Genomic DNA, 21,861 nt, shown 5'->3' with positions numbered 1-21,861 from the left:
TCTCAAGAATACCTTGAGGGAATTTCTTCAAAGCTGGCATTAATGTCCACTGGGACGCAACAATCAACTGATTAGATTTTGGTGGCCAAAGGTCAAATGTCAAGGTCAATGTGACCTTGCATCCATCTCATTCTCATGAAGGCAATATTTCAAGAACACTTTGAGGGAATTTCCTCAAATTTGGCACAAACGTCCACTTGGACTCAACAATGAACTGATTAGAATTTGGTGGTCCAAGGTCGAAGGTGACCAGCTCATAAAACATGATTTTGGCCATAGCTCAAGAATTGATATGCTAATTATGACAAAGTTTCACATAAATAAACAAGCTTTGTTTTGATACCTTTTTTGCACCCATTCACCCAAGTCCCTAAAAAAAGTGAATCAATTTATTTTCATTGTAATTAGAAAATGATTGGTGGGCCACCTGGCTCCCTATTGTGAGCCAGAGGGCCATAAATTGTGTACCACTGCTGATGGGAATCTGCTCAGCTAAAACACAGGATTACTTACTAATATCAATTAAATGAGAATAATGGTCAGCAAGACAAACAGGGGACATGATCAGTTGAGCTAGATCCAATTCAAATTTGTTATGCAGGTTGTTGTTTTTTTAAGCTGCGTGGAGGTATCTAGGCTTGGTGGCTCAATCATAGATTTTTTTTCTTCAAAGCCTTCTTACATGGAGTACCTTAACTGAGCCTAAGATGCAAGCTGATCAAGAAGGCCAGCTCTATCGTGGGATGCTCTCTGGACTCTGTGCAGGTGGTGGGAGAAAGGAGGATGACAAGCTGTCATCTCTGAGGACTAATGACTCCCATCCTCTGCAGGAGGAGATAAAAGCTCTGGAGAACTCCTTCAGTGATAGACTGATTCACCCAAAGTGTGTGAAGGAACACTATCGCAGGTCCTTCCTGCCTGCTGCTGTCAGACTACATAACCAGCACTGCTCACAGTAAACTGCATCATGGACACTTTATTGACACTTTATGGACACCACAGCTGTCTGCTGTTTTGCACATACAATCACTTGCACTAGATGTGCTCCCTTTATCCACTGCTCATTTTCGTTCACTGCTGCTCATTATTATTCACTTCTCATTATTATTATTATTATTGTTATTGTTATTTATCGCTGTTTCTTGTATTTTTGTACTTATTTTGCATGCCTAGTTTTTGAAGTTTTAAGTTTTTAAGTTTAAATTTTGAAATCTTTAATCTGACTCTTTCCCCTTGACTGCTGTAACACTGGAATTTCTCAATTATGGGATCAATAAAGGTGTATCTTATCTCTATCTTATCTTATGCAGTGTTGAAGTCTAAATCACAGAAAGTGCCACATTCACAGTCCTGATGACCTACTTCAGTCTAGATGGTAGCCTAACTTCTAACTTGCTTACACTGTATAGACTATAATGTGATGGGTGAGTTAATTTTTGTATAATTATATAATTTTCTACTTTTGGGTTTTGCAAGAATTGAGCTAAGAGCAAATCATTGTTCTTCACCAGAAGCTCTAAGACCGTTAAATATCTAGAGGCTGCTTTGTTTAAATATGTTCATGTAAAAACTTAACTGAATAACCTACATTGTAGCTCGACTCGTGTGGGACGTGGTGTGACACCGCTCCCAGAGCCGTAGAGCAGACGGCTCTGACTGCTCCCAATCGGAAACGTGACACAGCTCTTCACCAAGGGCTCTGTCTCTACCATTTGCCAATAAACCAATCAAAGTTGTTCCGTTTTGTAATTCATGTTGACGTTTACCCGTCTGCCCAATCAGCGAACAGAAACAGGGATAATAACGGCACTCGCACAGCACTCAGGCCACGCCCCCTCCGTGTTGCCTTTCGTTTGACAGCAAATGAAGTTTGTCGGGAGTCTACTGAACTGTGACTGTTTTAGCCTTTAAACCAGCGCATTTTTGGCTTCATTTCGACCGATACTTCTGGATTCTTCTTTAATGATGGAATAAGAAGTCAGCATGGTGGTGAATTCAGTGCACTGGTTTCGCAAAGGTCTGCGTTTGCACGATAATCCGGTGTTGCAGGAGGCCCTTAATGGAGCAGACACAGTGCGCTGTGTTTATATCTTGGACCCGTGGTTTGCTGGCGCCGCTAACGTGGGGATCAACCGATGGAGGTTTGTGATTTAACTTTATCTGGTGCACGCTACTTTTTATTAAACGCTGGCTGTACATGACGCATTATGTAAAGACAATCTATCAGGTCGCCATTTGTGTCATTCCTTGCCTTATATATGTGTAGCGTTTGGAGTTCGGGCTCAGGCCTCCACTCCACGTCAGTAAGCTAACGCTAGCTTAAAATGGAGAGAATGCTATGCCAAGCCCCGTAGAAGAATCCATCAAATTAATGTTGTATTGTAATGTTAACGTTATCCCCGCCGAGAAGAAGAGCATTTCTGTATGAAATCAGTAACTGAATTGTGCTCTGGTATATTCGGTATAAACATGAAATACTAACGTTAACTGTTGAACAACTTTTACAGTAGGTTAACAACAAAACTCGAGCTGGGTCTGCTGTTACAGAGAAAAACAGAACGTTATGTTGACTATCGTTCAACTTACCTGCTTGAGTTTGGTCAAAGAAACTGAAAGAAGATCGTGGTAGTAGCACGCACATCATGGCTTATAATGACATTTTATATAAGCAAGTACTTGGTTTTGAATTTTGTACACGACGAATGGCGCAGTAGTAATGTGGGTGGGAGTGCAGAAAGTATGTCAAGTGTTCTGTTGTGTTTACCTTTGCGGCCGTCAAGCAAAGCGCCACAGGTCAGACTTGGTGAATGCGTGTTTCAGGTAACATTTACGAAGGTTAACCTTAGTACATTTCTGTGTTAGTTTGTATTTAGATAATTGAGGAACACATTGCGAAAAACATAATATACTTGTCATGCAACATGGATGACATACTGTAGGCTGTGCTGTTTTACTGACGACTAAACGATCAATGTTGAGAATGATACGATATGATGCACAGAAATGGAATTAATATATCAAGTTTACCTGAATTCTTTTGTCTGGGAGCTCTACAGATAGTTAGCCTTCTTCAAGGTGAAGTCTATGGGGATTTAGTGCAAATTGCAACCAATGGAATCTTCTTCTGATTACAATATCTCATTGTTCAGGTTTTTTTTATAGTCTTTTCCTCCTCAAAACAAATAGACTGGGTGATTTAAAGAGGGAGAAACACTGAATAAAGCAGTTTCATGTTACAAATCAATATTTATCTGATGCTGTTTGGCATGCTGGAGAGGAGAGGCTTGCCCACGACATTGCTCACCCTTTTTCTCTGATAACTGAATGTGTGTTCACCTTGTTTCTAATCCAGATGTCCATTAGGTTTTTTACCGCAAGCCAAATTGTCCACAAAGGTCCCCTCCATTCCAAAACAAACTGCAATTTAAACCAGGAACAACAGTGAATCAAGCAGTTTCACGTTACAAATCAGTGTATCTTCAACGTTATTTGGCATGTTGGAGACAGGTGCCTACCAAATGCCAATGTGTGCTGACGTTTGCACTCTGATGACTTAAGATCCAGACTTTCAAGAAGTTTTTACTGGGTGTATCTTATCTCTATCTTATCTTATGCAGTGTTGAAGTCTAAATCACAGAAAGTGCCACATTCACAGTCCTGATGACCTACTTCAGTCTAGATGGTAGCCTAACTTCTAACTTGCTTACACTGTATAGACTATAATGTGATGGGTGAGTTAATTTTTGTATAATTATATAATTTTCTACTTTTGGGTTTTGCAAGAATTGAGCTAAGAGCAAATCATTGTTCTTCACCAGAAGCTCTAAGACCGTTAAATATCTAGAGGCTGCTTTGTTTAAATATGTTCATGTAAAAACTTAACTGAATAACCTACATTGTAGCTCGACTCGTGTGGGACGTGGTGTGACACCGCTCCCAGAGCCGTAGAGCAGACGGCTCTGACTGCTCCCAATCGGAAACGTGACACAGCTCTTCACCAAGGGCTCTGTCTCTACCATTTGCCAATAAACCAATCAAAGTTGTTCCGTTTTGTAATTCATGTTGACGTTTACCCGTCTGCCCAATCAGCGAACAGAAACAGGGATAATAACGGCACTCGCACAGCACTCAGGCCACGCCCCCTCCGTGTTGCCTTTCGTTTGACAGCAAATGAAGTTTGTCGGGAGTCTACTGAACTGTGACTGTTTTAGCCTTTAAACCAGCGCATTTTTGGCTTCATTTCGACCGATACTTCTGGATTCTTCTTTAATGATGGAATAAGAAGTCAGCATGGTGGTGAATTCAGTGCACTGGTTTCGCAAAGGTCTGCGTTTGCACGATAATCCGGTGTTGCAGGAGGCCCTTAATGGAGCAGACACAGTGCGCTGTGTTTATATCTTGGACCCGTGGTTTGCTTTCAAAACTTTCAAGAAGTTTTTACTGGGTGCTCAGTTACTGCAGAGTTCTCTTCCTCTCCAAAACAAACAGATGTGGGGATTTTAACCAATAAAAAAACACTGAATGAAGCAGTTTCACGTTAAAAAGTCTGTGGTGGCAGATAGGCTTCTAACTACAGTGGCCAACATGAAAACAAGAGGGGCCCTATTCAGAGCCAGTGTTTGGTTTGTCCATCCTCGACTACTGTAGAAATAGGGTTAGGTCAGGGGTTTTAATCCATATATCATTCTGTAAACTTTGTTAATTTAGAAGGAGTTTATTGACTTGTCTGGCTCTGGTAGGGTTAGTTGGGGTTAGGGTTAGGGTTAGGGTTGGCATGGTGATCTCCATAAGCAAGGACTCGAAGGTATAAACAGCCCATTTTAAGGTAACAAAAACATGACAGTTCCCATTTTCAGGTGACTATACACTAAAGAAAACATTGTATTATATTATCTTTATGCCATTTTGTCCCCCTAAATCCTACGCACTGAACCTATTAGGGGGTTCTTCCACATCACTAAACACATTCGCTCACGAATCTCTGATAATATCAAGCCATGCAGATGCTTTTATTTTCTTAGTTTGACTTATTCATATCTTAGATCTCTGCTGCCGCACCACAGACCTCACCACCAACAGTTTTCATTAGAACTACTTATAATTAAAAATCCCATTCATAAAGAAAAGTGCTCTGCCGGTTGACTTTTATGGAAAGACACGTAGCTGTTGAGTTTTTCCAAATGTAATTGTAAATGTAAATGTTGTTTTAAAACTTTGACAAGCATATTGTACGACAAGCAGCTTTGTATTGGCGGTCCAACAGTCAAAGATGGATATCTTAAAATGTGGGCAGATCAAACCAAACGTGTGCAAGCTTGATAGTGGTTTGTTAGAAAATTTGTGATTTGGTTGAACTCACCATGTAAGAGAAGCTGTAAAGCTAAAACACAGGATTCCCATTTTCATCAGCTTTGATGTTTAGTAAATATTGCATCAGTTGATCAGTTAAATGAGAAACAGATAGCGAGACAGACGGAGGACATGCTCAGTTAACTCCAGTTTGAGTCTGTGCTTTAAAACCCACTCTTACCACACTGTAAATCATAGCGTTAAACTGCAAGTAAATTGCATAGTCTGAAACCCTATTTGATGTCTGTATTTTAATTAATGTAGAAGTTTGAAGTATTTATTTAGGTTAAAGTCAAACATTCCCTGTACTGGGTAAATATTCCCAGATGAAAAAAGAGAAAACATGGGAATCAGCCATGAAGCTATTTCCATAGTCCTCTTGTATCGTCATCCCACTAAGTAGAGAGACAGTTTTTGTCTGAGCCACTGTTCTTTGTTCAGTGTTGCTACAGCTCACTGTAGAGTCATGAGGCTCTCAAAGACGGGATCATCGGACAGGGTCTGATTTCTAATCACCATACAAATGATGTTATCAATGGACAGCCTATATGGACTGATAGACTACACAGTTCACTTTTAACTTGCACTGTGGAACATTTTTGACACATAGGCTGTAATTAGCTCTTAATAGACTACTCATCATTTCAAGTGATACTTAATTTCTGTGGAAAAAATCATCCCCTGTATGACCAACTTCATTGTGAGGAGAGAGGGCTAATTATTTAGATTATTGGACTAATAAACAAACTTGGTTACCAAAACCAACGTCATATATGCGGTGGTTGGAAACTAATGCATGTATTCCTACAGCCCTACCAGTTTGTGATGTTCTGTTTATGTTCTGCAGTTTCTTGTTAGGGGTGGCACAGTGGTGAGGGGTTAGCATTGTTGCCACACAGCAGGACGGTTTTTGGTTTGAACCTAGGGTGGGGGAATTGATCCCCAGGGTGGAGGAGCCTGTCTGCATGTTCTCCCTGTGTCAGTGTGGGTTTTCTGTGGGTGCTCCTACTTCCACCCACAGTCTGAAGACATGCTAGGTTAATTGGTGACTTTAAGTTGTAGATGCAGGTGTGAGTGGGAGTGTGGATGGTTGTCTGTCTCTATGTGTCAGCCCTGCGATAGTCTGGTGACCTGTCCAGAATGTACCCCGCATCTCACCCAATGTCAAATGAGAGGCTCCAGCCCTCCTGTGACCCCTAACAGGATAAGTGGTTATGGGAAATGAATGAATACATTTCTTGTTACTTATCGAGCAGCAAATACACAATAACAATATGGGCTATAAGCTGCTATTGGCCAATATGTCTGTCTGGCCTGTATTACAGAGGTAGGCAGCAGTGTGTATGAATAAATTGATCGACCATATTGACTTAAATTACGTCAAATAGAGAGGAGGGCTGCAACTAATGATTACATTCATAGTCGATTAATCTGTCAATTATTGTTTGTATTAGTTGATTACTTGTTTGATCTATTAAATGTTAGAAAATGGTGAAAAATGTTGATCACTCTGTTCTAAAGCCCAACATGACGTCCTCAAATGTCTTGTATTGTCCACAACCCAAAAATATTATGTTTACTATCATAGAAGAGGAAAGAAACCAGAAAATACTCACATTTAAGAAGTTGGAATCAGAGAACTTAGACTTTTCTTTTTTCTTAAAATAAATTACCCAGACTGATTTGATAATCAAATTAGTTGGCGATCAATTTAGGGATGCACGAATGAATATTACATACATTGAAAAGTGTTGTATTTCATGTTTCCATGTGCTGGTGGGCCGTCATCATAAGAGTATGTATAACATGATGTTAATTCCACTACAGAAGAGAATTGATGATCACTAAAATTAGGTGTGGAAAAAAGTGGATTTATCAAATAAGTTGTTATATATCAGATTTGGGCAAAAAAAATCCAGTATCGTGCATTCCTAGATCAATTTAATAGTTGACAACAAGAGAGTCAAACATTTTTAAAGACGTTTTGAATAGTTGCCTGGCTGATCTTGTGTTTTGAGAACATTAGAGCAACTCTACCGATGTTTGACAGGAGGCAGGACAACAGCATCACCTTCACTGATGTGCTGCATGTTTTTAACATTGGTAACTCGTTTTGATATGTTAAGTGTTGATAAATAATGTTGAGTTAAAGAATGTCTTTGCTGGTTGGTTGAAACATAGGTATTGTTTAAAGGCTGGTTTGCCAGAATTTTTCTTCAAAAGTTTAATCCAGGGCTGGAAATATAGACATATTTTGTATTATACTATCATGTTTCCCAGGTTACTGTAAAATCCCCCTGAAGCTAGTAGGCATTCAGAGTCTTGCTGAAGGTTGTGGCTGCCCACTGCTCTTAAGCCTCCTACAGACTGTGAGATTTTAGCAATCTTAAGTTTAGTGCGGCTACACTGTGCGACATGGATCTTATCAACATGGGTACAGCATCAAGTTTGATACATGCAGATTGTTCAATGACAGCACCTACGGGATTGCAGGCTATGACATACGCTCATTTAAGTCAGTACACAAGTGGTAAGAGAAAAATGAAAACAAACACTGAGCTCTTGCTGTAGTGGCATCTATGTGTGTCAAAAGTCTGAAGAAGGCGAGGAGGAGAATGTGGATTTAGTCATGGATGGAGAACAGAGGCCAACTTGACAAACCAATTTCGCAGCGATAGCTCGAAGTGTTATTTATTAGCATCTACTAGAATTTAGCATTGTCGTGCTGATCAGTGCATCATTTAATGCTGCATTTCTGTGAGTTGGTTTGTAGATGAGACGTAGGTTGTAACAGCAGTCACACTGTAATGTAGGACCACTGCTTTAGAGCCATGACCAAAGAAATTGCCACATTTCTTTCATGCTGGTCATCTTTTGTGTGGGACAGCCCAGAATCACACAGTGTATACTCAGGTTTTAAATACTTCAGAGAGGTCAAATGCAGAAAAGAAAATTTCCCAAGGGGATCCATAAATGGAACTCAGTGGAAGAACTCCTTCATAGGATGGAGCTTTGCATACACAGCAACTTTTACCTGAAGCCTCCACTTGGTTTGAAAGGATTTTGTCACCGCCCTGCAAGGGCAGGGGGTAATTTAGGATTTTTTTCAACCTGAACCATATTTTCCTATGCTTTTGTGGAAGAAGCTAATGAAGACAACATTTTTGGAAACTGGTCCGGTAATGAGCAAGAGTGCCGAAGCCAGCAGCGGTGAAACAGACTGTAGTGTAATGTTAATTGGGCAATTGTGCACTATCAATTTACATCCACTCAAAGTGTTATTCTTAGTGTCTGACAGCATTATGGAAAGGATCCCTACAGAGATAGAATAATATTATTACAGAGTAACATCCTTTTTATTTAACCAGAAACAGTCCCAAATCTTTATCACCAAACCCCCCAGACTCTATTTAAATAAACAGTAAACTTATCATCGTAAAACACACTTCATTCAAAGTCAGCAGAAACACAATAATACTCACAAAACCATCTTGGTCCGTCTTTCCACTGTTCCAACAATCACCAAATCTCCTTTTGTTGAAATAAAGCCTTAATTTACTGAGTTAGAGCTGAAAATATGCTGACTCATTCAATATGCTAAAATGACGGTTTAATCTAATGGACTCTGGTGGGTTTGCCAGTAAAGATTTGGGTCTGTTTCTGGTTAAACAAAAAGGATCTTACTCTTTAACAAAATGATCTATCTCTGTAGGGATCCTTTCCATAATGTTGTCAGACGCTTAGAATAACAATCTGAGCCTGTCAGTGGCAAAAACAACTTTTAATAGACGTAAATTGACAGCAGCGGTCTCCCTCGGTACTGGACCAGTTTCAAAAATTGTTACCTTCATTAGTCACTTACCCACAAAACATGGGGAAAATTGAGTCCAGGTTGAAAAATACCGCAGTTAACCTTTACATAATTAGTCTCCCAAAACCTTTTAAGCTTCTGACAAGATGTTAGTGATGTTACCGCTTAGTTCCTTGGTGAATAAAAGTTGATCTACTTAAAGGACATGGACATTTTATGTACTTTCATTTTGGTCTGCAGATCAGCGCAGGGAGGAATGATGAAGAAAGAAAGAGCCACAGAGAGATGATTAGAATCTGCATGTGCAACAAGTACCACAGTTTAGGTGAATCATCAAACCTCCCACACTGCCTCTGATAGACTGACAGTCGGCAATGGCGTCAGCATTTCCCCCCCATTCCTCACTCTGTGACTCAGTCTCAGTCAATAATCATGTGGTGAGGTGGGGGGGTTGTTTGAAAATGAAATTACAGAATTGAAATAGTGTGCTGAGTAACAATCAATGCAGTCACAGCCAGACACCCTGCTGCCTCATAGGTGAGTAATATTTCTTCATAATCACATTTCCTTTATGTGTGTTTGTGTGCAGGTTTCTGCTGGAGGCTTTGGAGGACCTGGACAGCAGTCTGAAGAAACTCAATTCCAGATTGTTTGTTGTCAGAGGGCAGCCTACTGATGTTTTCCCGAGGCTTTTTAAGGTCTGTATTCCTGCCCCAGCAACTGTCCTTTCTGTGTCTGTCAGGAACGAAACATCTTAAACAATGCTGAATTTTGATTCCTCCAAAAAGGCATTAGAAGGTATTTAGTTTTAATCAACAAAGACATTAAATATTTTTTTTTTCTGACACAGACAATAGTGTTAGTCCTAAAATGTTTTTTATCATGTACATTATGCATCTATAAACTAAAGGTAGGATTCTTTCAACAGTGGATTGAACTGTTCAATCTGTTTTTTAGTCAGCACCATCAGAGCTGTTGCCAACAGTGTCACCACTGCTGCCTACAGTAGCTAGGAAGGCTATCATCTCCCTGATGGTTTTCTATCATATTTTGGCTGGTATGGCAGTGAAACAGGTATTAAATTTCCTTCTATGTGACATTTAAAAGGTAATAAAAAGTCCTAAACTTAAGTTGGTATAAATATTGTAATTTAGCAAAAGGTTGGAGTAAAACAGTCTCGGGTTTATGAAACCTGCAATTACTTTTTTTGCCACTTGGGGCATTGGCAACAAATTGTAAACACAACACTGGCATATCATCATCACCTTTAAACGCATGGTATATAATTTTGGCAGCTTGGGTCTATCAAAAAAATACCAAAAGATGCAGTAGTGTGGGATCAGGGGAGGTGGAGTCTTGATTTTTAACTCACCACATACACTGAACAAAAATATAAATGCACTTGTTTTTGCTCACAGGTTTAAGTTAAAAATCTAAGACTTTTTATCAATCAATCAATCAATTTTATTTAGATAATATCACAAATCACACACAAGCCTCACAGGGCTTTACAGCATACAACATCCCTCTGTCCTTTGGACCCTCACAGCAGATAAGGAACCCCAAAACAAAACCCCTTTAACCGGGGGGGGGAGAGAATAGGGGATCCTCCAGCAGACTAGGCCTAAGTCAGCCTAACTAGGGGCTGGTACAGGGCAAGCCTGAGCCAGCCCTAACTATAAGCTTTATCAAAGAGGAAAGTCTTGAGTCTAGTCTTAAATGTGGAGACGGTGTCTGCCTCCCAGACCGTAACAGGAAGATGATTCCACAGGAGAGGAGCCTGATAGCCGAAGGCTCTGGCTCCTGATCTACTTTTGGAGACTTTAGGGACCACGAGTAACCCTGCGTTCTCAGAGCGCAGTGTTCTGGTGGGATAATATGGCACTATGAGCTCTCTAAGATATGATGGAGCTTGACCATTTAGAGCTTTATAAGTTAACAGTAGGATTTTAAATTCAATTCTGGATTTTACAGGGAGCCAGTGCAGAGAAGCTAAAACAGGAGAAATATGATCACGTTTTTTAGTTCCTGTTAGTACACGTGCTGCTGCATTCTGAATTAGCTGGAGAGTTTTTAAGGACTTACTAGAGCTACCTGATAATAGAGAGTTACAGTAATCCAGCCTTGAGGTAACAAAAGCCTGGACCAATTTTTCTGCATCTTTTTGGATCAGGATAGGCCTAATTTTCGCAATGTTACGCAGATGAAAAAATGCAGTCTGTGAGGTTTGTTTTAAATGAGAATTAAAAGACAAATCTTGATCAAATGTTACTCCGAGGTTTCTTACAGTAGTGGCAGGGGCCAGAGCAATGCCATCCAGAGAAACTATGTCATCAGATAAAGAGTCTCTGAGTTGTTTGGGGCCAAGAACAATAACTTCAGTTTTGTCTGAATTTAACATCAGGAAATTGGTGCTCATCCAGGTTTTTATGTCTTTAAGGCAATTATGAAGTTTAGTTAATTGATTGCTTTCTTCTGGCTTCATCAATAAATACAACTGTGTATCATCCGCATAACAATGGGAATTTATAGAGTGATTTCTAATGATGTTGCCTAAAGGAATAGAATAAATAGGATTGGTCCGAGCACAGAACCTTGCGGAACTCCAAAACAAACTTTAGTACGTAAGAATGATTCATTATGAACGTCAACAAACTGAAAACGATCAGATAAATAAGATTTAAACCAGCTTAATGCAGAACGTTTTAGGCCAATTAAGTGTTCCAGTCTCTGCAGTAGAATTTGATGGTCAATTGTGTCAAACGCCGCACTAAGATCTAATTAAACAAGTACAGAGACAAGTCCTTTGTCTGAAGCAATCAGAAGGTCATTTGTAATTTTAATTAGTGCTGTCTCAGTGCTATGATGCACTCTAAATCCTGACTGAAATTCCTCAAATAAATTATTATCATGGAGAAAATCACACAGCTGCGACTACTTTCTCAAGGATCTTTGAAAGAAAGGGAAGATTAGATATTGGTCTATAGTTGGCTAACACCTCTGGATCCAGGGTGGGCTTTTTTAGTAGAGGTTTAATTACAGCTACCTTAAAAGACTGTGGTACATAGCCTGTTAATAAGGATAGATTGATCATATCTAATATATGAGTGTTAACTAAAGGAAAGACCTCCTTAAGTAGCCTAGTTGGGATGGGGACTAAGAGACACGTTGATGATTTAGATGAAGAAATCACTGTGGTCAGTTCTTGAAGAGAAATTGGGGAGAAGCAATCTTAATATATATTAGGTCTTACAGCTGTGATGGGGTTAATAGTTAGAATTTTGTCATTAAAAAAGCTCATAAAATCATTACTGCTAAGGGCTAAAGGAATACAAGGCTCAATAGAGCTGTGACTCTCAGTCAGCCTGGCTACAGTGCTGAAAAGAAACCTGGGGTTGTTCTTGTTTTCTTCTATTAGTGCTGAGTAATAGTTTGCTCTGGCATTGCGGAGGCCCCTCTTATAAGTTTTGAGACTGTCTGCCCAGATTAAACGAGATTCTTCCAGTTTGGTTAATCGCCAGTTCCTTTCAAATTTTCACAATATTTGTTTTAACTTAACGGGTTTGAGAGTTATACCAAGGAGTGAACTTTCTTTGCTTTGTTAACTTCTTTTTAAGAGGAGCTACAGAGTCGAGTGTTGTTCGCAGCGAGCCTACGGCGCTATCGACAAAATGATCAATTCGGGAGAGGTTAAAGTCGGTACGGGAAACCTCTGTTACTGAATGACTTGGTATTGAATTTAACGATGGAGTAATCATTTCCTTAAATTTTGCGACAGCACTATCTGATAAACATCTAGTATAGTAACTGTTGCTGAGTGGCGTGTAATCGAGTAAAAAGAAATCAAAAGTAATCAAATAATGATCCGATAGCGAGGGATTCTGTGGAAAGACTGTTAGGTTATCCATTTCAATTCCGTACATCAGAACTAGATCGAGGGTATGGTTAAAACAGTGAGTGGGTTCATGTACACCCTGACTGAAGCCAATGGAGTCTAATAATGAGATAAACGCGGTAGCCAGGGAGTCATTATCAACGTCGACATGAATGTTAAAATCGCTGTAAACAGCAGGAGACATTATATTCTATTCAGGCCGGCAGAACCAGCAGCGCATTGGCTCTACAGTGTACGGTACTGCTGATTAACCATTTTATTGCAGCACAGAGTGTCTGCCACTCAATAGAAATATTTCTCTCAATCTAAAAGGTGCAGTTTGATCACACAATACAATGGGAGAGATGTTGCAGGTTTTAAGGGAGTGTGCCATTTGCATGCTAACTGCTGGAATGTTCACCAGAGCTGTTGCCCGTGAACTGAATGTTCATTTCACTACCATAAGACGTCTCCAATGTTGTTTCTGTGAATTTCACAATATATCCAATCAGCCTCACAACTGCACAAGTTGGTTACAAAGACAAACTGCTGTCAGGTCAAGACCTGGCGAGGACAATGAGCATGCAGATGAGCTTCTCTGAGATGGTTTCTGACAGTTTGTGCAAAAATTTCTTGTTTGTGTGTAAACCAATGGCTGCATCAGCTGTGCAAGTGGCTGGTCTCAGATGAGACACAGGTTAAGATGCTGGACGTGGAGGTCCTGAGCTGGTGAGGCTACATGTGGTCTACTGTTGTGAGGTCGATTGAATGTACTGCCAATATATAAATGACCTACCCTCAGCGCACCTATCCCCATATAACCCTATACTACAGATTAATTTAATTAATACAAGGATTTTAAAGTAAAATGACTTTTTATCAGTCTTGAGTTTATAGTTAACAGAGAGAGAAAAGGAGGGGGAGAGAGAGGGGAGAGTGTGCTGTGTAATTCTCTGGTGTATCAGTAAAATGAAAAAACTACACTGCAGAGTGGAGTCTCTACTAACAGAGGCAAACAGTGACAGGTGACTCATGTGAATGGGTGGGATGTGCATTAGCAGGTCTGCCTTACATCTGGTGTCATGAAATGTCTGTATTGTCGCGCTGCATTTTTATAAACACATCCAGGGGCTGTCTCACAATATACTAGCCTAAAACTACCAAATAGAGTTAATGTGCTATTGAATCACCTCACACATTAACCCTCACCTTTAAACAAGCAAGCGGCTCTGTCTGTCACACACACACACACACACACACACACACACACACACATGCAGTGAGAGTAGAGAGAGATTTTCTGAGCTGAGGGTCAACATGTTCCAGACTGGGTTGCCAGGTAACGGTACAAATCAATAGCTTACTGTAGCATCACATGGCTAACAGTTATTAATGAGTTTAACAACAGATTTGAGCCTTTTAAAAGCCTGGTGTAGGAGATGTGCCGCCGCTACTAATTAGCTTGTGTCAACACTCCGGAGACAGTCCTTCAGCACTGTGCTGAATCTGTTTAACAGCTGCAGGAAGTTTACTGATCTAGTGTCGGGAGGTTGAAAATCAGACCCTCGGTGCATCGTTTTGTCTTCCTCTGAAACTGTGAAAGATGCCCACACATGTTGTATGTCACATGCCATATGTTTTGCTCTTTTGACGGCATGCTGCAGTTGTTATTGTTGTTCCTTTTCTCTGTGTTTATTTGCAGCTCGCAAACCAATTTTAAAGGTGTATCGCCACCCACTGTGTTGGGGTGTGTAGATGCAACCCTTGTTAAGTCAATGAAAGCTGTTTGGTTTTGTATTATCTGTTATCATTCTGATTTCTGGAATAGTACATAATAAAAATGTCCCATGGCTGATCATTTACTGGCCTGTTATCTAGTGTGCATCACTATTAGCACAGCGTAGTAAGTAGGGCTGTACCCAAATATTCGGATATTTGAATATTCGTTTCGATGGGTAGGTATTCGTTATGAAAATTTGGTATTCGATATTCATTTTTTTATTTACTTTTTTTTTTAATTATGATTATTATTATTTTATTTTTTTTTACATTTTTTTTTGGTGCTAAATGTAGTCTTTTTGTTGTTGGTAAATGTAGGTTATCAATAAAAATCAAAACTTTTAAATTGCATTGTTAAAAAAGTGAAAATTGGCTATAGTATAGCCTACCAATGGAGCTTGTGCGCACGGCAGGCTTGAGCGCATCCGTCTGAGGCTGTGGATCAATGCTAAGTTTTACCACTTTATCACTATTCCCTCTAACTTGTAGCTGTTTTTTCATTGTCTTTTGAATTTAATATGAATTATGGAACCGTTTTTGTCAACGTTTGTTTCCCCCATTTTGTACAATAAATTATTGTTTAAAGTTTCAACAAGTTTCTTTTGGAGTGCGTGACACAAGTGTGTTTTGAAAATGGCCGTGGACTGTCACCTGCTTAATGCATCAGTACCTTCAGATGCCATGACAGTAATAGCCAATAGTGTCAAAATATCATTTACAGACCGATTTAACAGACGATCACTGCTGCCCAACCCGCAGGTCCATTTGCGGGTCCTGCGGGTTACGGGTCGACCCGCGCATCACTACTCAGCTCAGTCTATAAAGGCTGTACACAGCAGTAGACATTATATTCTATTCTATTCAGGCTGGCAGAACCAGCAGCGCATCGGCTCTACAGTGCACGGCACTGCTGATTAACCATTTTATTGCAGCACAGAGTGTCTGCCAGCAACCAATTACTTGCAGAGGCTTCCTACAACTTGTTTCAGCGGTTCCGCTTTAATCAGAAGACAAATTAAGCAGGATGACTAGCCAATGTGAAAATCAAAAGAAAGCATAGAATAATATACTGAAGGAGACTGTTGTGCCATCACATTTTTTTGTGGTTTGAGAGCAAAGATCCGGTCGTCGCTGTGCAAAACTCCGCAATACAATTAGGTTCGAAAAACCCCCGGAGGAGTGCTTTGCAAGGAGCCGAGCCTGGCGTAAAACCGGAGAGAGCAGGCAGCTCGGCCACAGCACGGCCACAGCAATCATCTGGTGTTTCCTGTGTTTTCCCTTAAGTTAGAGCAATTGGAGAGACGACAGGCAACCAAATGAAACGCAGTGTTTCTTGAATAAAATGACAGATTTCTCTGCTTTGAACATCATTGGAAACATTTGCGACAATATAAGTACACAGCTCAACAAAATGTAAAACATAGGTTCAGTCGTTTGAGACATTTTAATGCGTTATTATGTTATGTTGCATATTATATCTTTAAGTTGAGATAGTGAACTTGTTAGCAGTAGTTGCTCATTTACATATTCATCTGTTGCAAAGATACATAATCATTGAATCGGAGTGCATCTGGCCACCTGCTGAATGTAAATCCAGTATTCACATTTGTTTTCCTCCAGATGATTCCCCCTGAGAAAAGTATCTGGCCTTTTAGCTGCTAAATGCAGCACTGTCTGACAGCATCACAATAAGCCACCCCCGTCACATTACTTTAACATTGTCATTTGATACAGACATCGTAGCTGCCTTAAAGGATTAAATGGCCGAGGTACAAAGACAGTATTAACATTTATGAGGAGATTCCCTGTGGGTATTTAGCTCCAGGCAGGGAGGGGCAATTCAGACACTAACCATCTCCATATAACTGCCGTTACATAAGACACTGCTGCTTTTGCATTGCATCCTGTAGAGTCGGCAGGTTTTCATTCCAACCAAACACAAGGTCAACTACTGGAGCTCTGCCATGTAGCAAGTGAGAGAGAGAGAGTTAAATGTACCACTGTAGAGTCTGATTGGAATGAAAATGTTAATGACAATAACACTTGTTACGAGCCAATGTAGAAAACTAATTGTTTGATTTTCAACTCTTTGTGGCCCTTTCAAGCTAAATAAAATGGAGAAAACCATGATGATGTAATAGTTATCCTCCCAGCCTTCATTATCAGCCCTTAAGGTGGATTTATAGTTGTGCGTCAGCTCTATGCAGAGTCAACGTAGAGTCTACATCGTAGCTGTTGTGAGGTGACATGTCTGGGTTGCTCTGCAATTACACCACCAACGCACTAGTTGGCGGTGGGGTTTCTATGAAGTGCTGTAAGGCTTTACTGATTCAAAACACACATACAAACATGGCTTAATAGCGAAAACATCAAATACAAGTACACAAATCTTCTTTAGTACAACTCTCACACATTTACCCACAAATACAACATGCTTATTAGCTCAAGGATATGGCATCTGACATTACATAAATTAGCATGGCAGCTAGAGGAGTTTACTCACATGAAATAAAAAAAACAGTAACATTTTACAAAGGTAATGCTGTGACAGAATTCAGCTCCATTATAACATTCACGGACGAAACAATTGTCTCATACTAAACATATTTTCCCACATGTACGACGTGTCAAACTTATAAGCGGAAGTCAGTGATATTTTTCATTGCATAAATTAGCCTAAGTGACTAGTGGACATTCCACTACATGTATGACGTCAGGATTAATCACACACAGAACTAAAAATGCCATCTGTGGGGGGGTTTATTGTCTTCACAGTTATTATTTATTAATCTAATCAATCAATCAATCTCCACTGAGTGAAATAGTTTTCAGCTTACAAAAATAAACAGGAGGTTGTCACATTTTTGGGGAGGTGCACGTCAGGCTGCGGCGTAGGGTAAGCATCTATGCAAAGCCTATGCTGTAGGGATGGCGTTGGTTCGACTCAGATGTATAAATTTTTCCTTGGGATGAATTAAGTTCTTTCTAATCTATTCTATTCTAAATACTGCTTTAGAAGACTAGGGCAAAACAAATACTGTTTTTTTTTTTTTTTTAAAGACTCATGAGAGAAATATATTAGTCCACCAATTTTTAGATTAAATTCTGTCTCCTAGGGTGCTTTTACATGAACAAACTGTGGTTTGGTTTGCTTTGTTTGCAGTGATGTTGACAGGTTTTCCATGTTGTGAGTCCCTACAACCCATAGTCTCTGTTACGACCTCTTACACAGACGCCGATGACATCAGCACGCTGGCTGACTCTGTCGTCTGTGGACATTCCCATAGGAAAGTTATAATAGACTGATGTCCCCAAACTCCCATTCCGAAGTAAGGGAGGCTGGTCATGTGAGACTATACGACCCACAGATGGTCATTTGAGTGTGTTTCCAATAAAATATGTGTTTTTGTGTTAAACTTGTGTTTGATGAGATGTATCATTAGTCTGTGTACACAACATTATACAAATCTTGAGTTGAGTATAAGAGCTGAAAATTATCTACCCACTATCAAGTAAATCAAATGTGATATGATTGCAATATTATACGATAATCCATGCCGCTGGCATCACTGCCTTGGCATTCAGAACTTCAGAGAGCTGGGGATGACAGCAGGTGGGCGGACAGGCAGGTGTCAGATCTTTGCAGAGCACTGGAACAAAAACAGCGACACATCACCAACAGTGTGAGAGTAACAACTGAAGCACATATTTCACTCAGTCATTTCTGTGACATGGGAAATTATTTCAAAATAAGTAAATTCACACAACACCACTGTTTCTATGTTTTCAACACTGATTTGTTGTTGACAATGAAGCTTTATCAAGGGGAAGTAGGTGTGTTCCCTGGATGCATCCATAGTGCATTCACTGCCTCCTTTCAGATTTTACTGTGTCAGGGACACAGGACATGTAATTAGCAACATCACTGATTACGTTTGTCGGAGCTGGTCTAAAAGCTGTCGATCTCACCATCTACAAACCAAACAACTGAGACAGCTTGGTGGTCTTTGTCTACTTCCAGCTACAGTCTGGTGCTGTTTTTTTGTGGTTTGAAAGCAAAGCGGACCAACCATGGGATTTTGTAATTTATGTTTATTACTCTTACTTCCTGCAAGCCAAGTCCATGGGCCAGATGAATAAAACTCTCTGTAGATTCATGCCTAAAACCATGTGTACACTCTAAGACAGAAATGTGCATTTGCATTCTTGTTGTTAGATTTACAAAGCTGATTCAGTTTTATAAATCTCGATCAGTGTGGTGCTGGGCGCATGGACACGAGCCTCATTAAACATATGTTTGCATATCAACGCTTGTGTCCTTCCATCACTCATTAAACCTGTCGATGAAAAATATGACAGAGAGAGAGTGATTTCACTGACTGACACATTGGCGAGGTTCTCTAACAGTGCCAGAGCAGCTGTCATTAAGCTCAGCTGTAGATAATTATAATGTCCTTACCACTAATTAATCACATTTCTGCAAACCATCATCACAGTAGAATCTTAATCATCATTCTTAGATGTCACAAGGATGATCAGTGATGCATTCATAGTGCTCATGTGGAAACTGAATTCACAAAGTGCTCCGCAGGATGAATTAAACAATCACGTACAGGGAGGCGACTGTGTATAAAAATAATGCAGGAATTTATTACTCAGAAAGCCGCGTAAGCTGCAAAAATTATAAAACAATCCGTTCATGTGGCATACCACCCAAAAACAGTGTCTCAACTCATCTCCTCCTTATCATGTATCAACTACAGCTATCTTAGGCAAAACCAAGTGTACGCCCGGTCTGAAGATTGTGTGAGGTGCGCACATTCACAGCACATTCATCCTTTTGTAAATACCAGTTTATGTATGGAAAAATGTGTACTCATGGTTTTTGTGCGTACACATTGTTTATGCAGCTGGCCCCTGATCTTAAAGATGCCAGAATACCTTAGACGCATTGTACAAACTGTGACCTGGTTTGCTTGCATTGTACAAAAGTGCGCCTTGATGAGCTAGATTACAGGAAACACATGCTGAGAGCCATGTTGAATCCAAATTTGAAACTGTAACATGATCAGTGCTGTTTGATGTTTGGTTTTAACATAGCTGAACCACTCAGCCCTGCTGTGCAGTCTGCTCTTGTCTCACTGCCTTGCTAAAAACTTCTCTCTGTGTCTCTCTTGGATTCTGTTTTTCTTTCTCTGCCTCGCTGCAGGAATGGAAAGTGACCAGGCTGACATTTGAATATGACCCAGAGCCTTATGGGAAGGAGAGGGATGGGGCTATCATCAAGATGGCCCAAGAGTTTGGAGTGGAGACTGTTGTCAGAAACTCGCACACCCTCTACAACCTGGATAGGTTTGTAGCACATGCACTCATTATTCATTACTCAGTGTGTTCAGCTTCTGAAGTCAACACCAACATTAGCCACACCTGTGTATACACATAGTTGTTCCGTTAGAGAGATCATTTACCGCAGTGTATTACAGTATGATTAGTAGTTTATAATGAGAAAGTAAGCAACTCAAGCAAAATTCAAGAGTGTGCTGGTAAATGTTTATACTGTACAGACTGAATGGAGTCCATTGGCTGCATGGAAATTCAAATTTCTGAAACACAGCAGCACGGTTCTCTGAGTGCTAGCTGTGATGTAATCTGTGGTTCTTTGCCCTCTTTTGTCAGGCATATCCATGGACCATTACATTACAATTAAAACAGTGTCAACTTCACTGTGAAATCATAATGCCCTGCAGAATCACTTTTCTGGCCATTACATCACAACTCAGGAACAGAAGGGGAGGCATTCAGTCAGATACTGATTTGCTGACACTGATCTTGGGTGCCCACCTTGAAACTGTGCTGATTGTATAAATCATCTGTGCTGCCAGGCTGAGGATGTGTTTGATGCGTCCACGTTTTAGAATTTGTAGCTTCTTTGCAGCAACATCCATATTTGAAGCATCGCCTACTGTAATGGCCACATGTTAGTCTGGACAGACATGAATGTAAACTGCAACTTGACTGGCTGACAGAGGCATACAACTGTGAGGCAGTAATTTTAGTTTCAAATTAGTAGAGTTACTCCACAATGTTTTTACGTATTCTGGCAACTGTTGAAATAACCCTGGTTGGGAATCACTGATGTAAAGGATATGTGATTTGGGCTGAATGTGCCAAAACACCCTAAAACTATTGCATTAGTCCTTGAAACTGAGAACTGTTAAGGTAGGATTTATACAGAATGTAGGTATTCATTAAGCAAAAACAGGTGTGTGACACAGAGGCAACAGAAATGTTCTCTAAATGTGAGGTTTGTTAAAGTCTTACGATTTCTTTTATTTTAGTCGCACTCACTTGTGCAGAGAACCTTCCCAACATCAGCAGCGAGTCCACTCAGCACCACCTTAGTAAATAAGAGGTGTGTCATGTTTTAGGTTTTGACAGTTGAACAGTGTCATCTGTTTCAGAGTTTTTGGTCATTTAAAAGAAAAATCACCAATAGTCCACATCCAAAGGGATGCTGAACAAAATTGGAGCAATCTTAATTCATAGCCCTCCAGTGGTCGTGTCATCTTACTGCAGGTCACACCCCTGTCCATGTGCTGGGATCAGGTGGAGGAGGGAGTAGTAAAGGACTTTCCCCATATACAAGCCTTGCTGTGTCTTTCCTTCTACATGGAGAGCATTCAGACCAGCACAGTATTACAGCACTGTATTACATAATGAATCGGAATATTACTGGCCCGAGTGTGTAAGAATACTGTATGAGTGGATGAGGCAAGAGGGAGCTCAGCTTTGTGTGTGTGCTCAGCTGCAGGGTTTATATTGGTTGTGGACATGTGCCCAGCTTACTGCACTCATTCATAGTAGTCACAGTGAATTGACCAATAGGAAGCCATCCCTGCTGCAAATCCACCAACCAAGGATCCAGAGTGGCCTCACAGTCAAGTTGTGTAAGATAGAAACTATAAATACAGAGCTTCACTGTGCTTTCAAAACAACCTACAAAGGAGCATTTAGGTTCAAGTGCAACATTGGGCCAGTTTTGTTATGA

At 40.2% G+C, this 21,861-nt stretch overlaps 1 protein-coding gene across 1 annotated transcript in view; it reads left to right on the top strand.

Annotated features, from left to right (window-relative positions):
• Window positions 1-1,826: 1,826 nt before the first annotated feature.
• LOC125887236 (cryptochrome-2-like) overlaps window positions 1,827-21,861 on the top strand; it is a 35,547-nt gene continuing 15,512 nt past the window's right edge. The window contains exons 1-3 of the mRNA XM_049573908.1: window positions 1,827-2,141; window positions 9,750-9,858; window positions 20,023-20,165. Of these exons, the coding sequence (XP_049429865.1) occupies window positions 1,984-2,141; window positions 9,750-9,858; window positions 20,023-20,165 (410 nt within the window). The 5' untranslated portion in view covers window positions 1,827-1,983. The remainder of the gene's footprint in view (window positions 2,142-9,749; window positions 9,859-20,022; window positions 20,166-21,861) is intronic.

This window comes from Epinephelus fuscoguttatus, linkage group LG4, assembly GCF_011397635.1.
Source record: "Epinephelus fuscoguttatus linkage group LG4, E.fuscoguttatus.final_Chr_v1".
In the NCBI taxonomy this organism is placed as follows: Eukaryota; Metazoa; Chordata; class Actinopteri; order Perciformes; family Serranidae; genus Epinephelus; species Epinephelus fuscoguttatus.
This window is presented reverse-complemented; position numbering and strand designations above follow the sequence as displayed.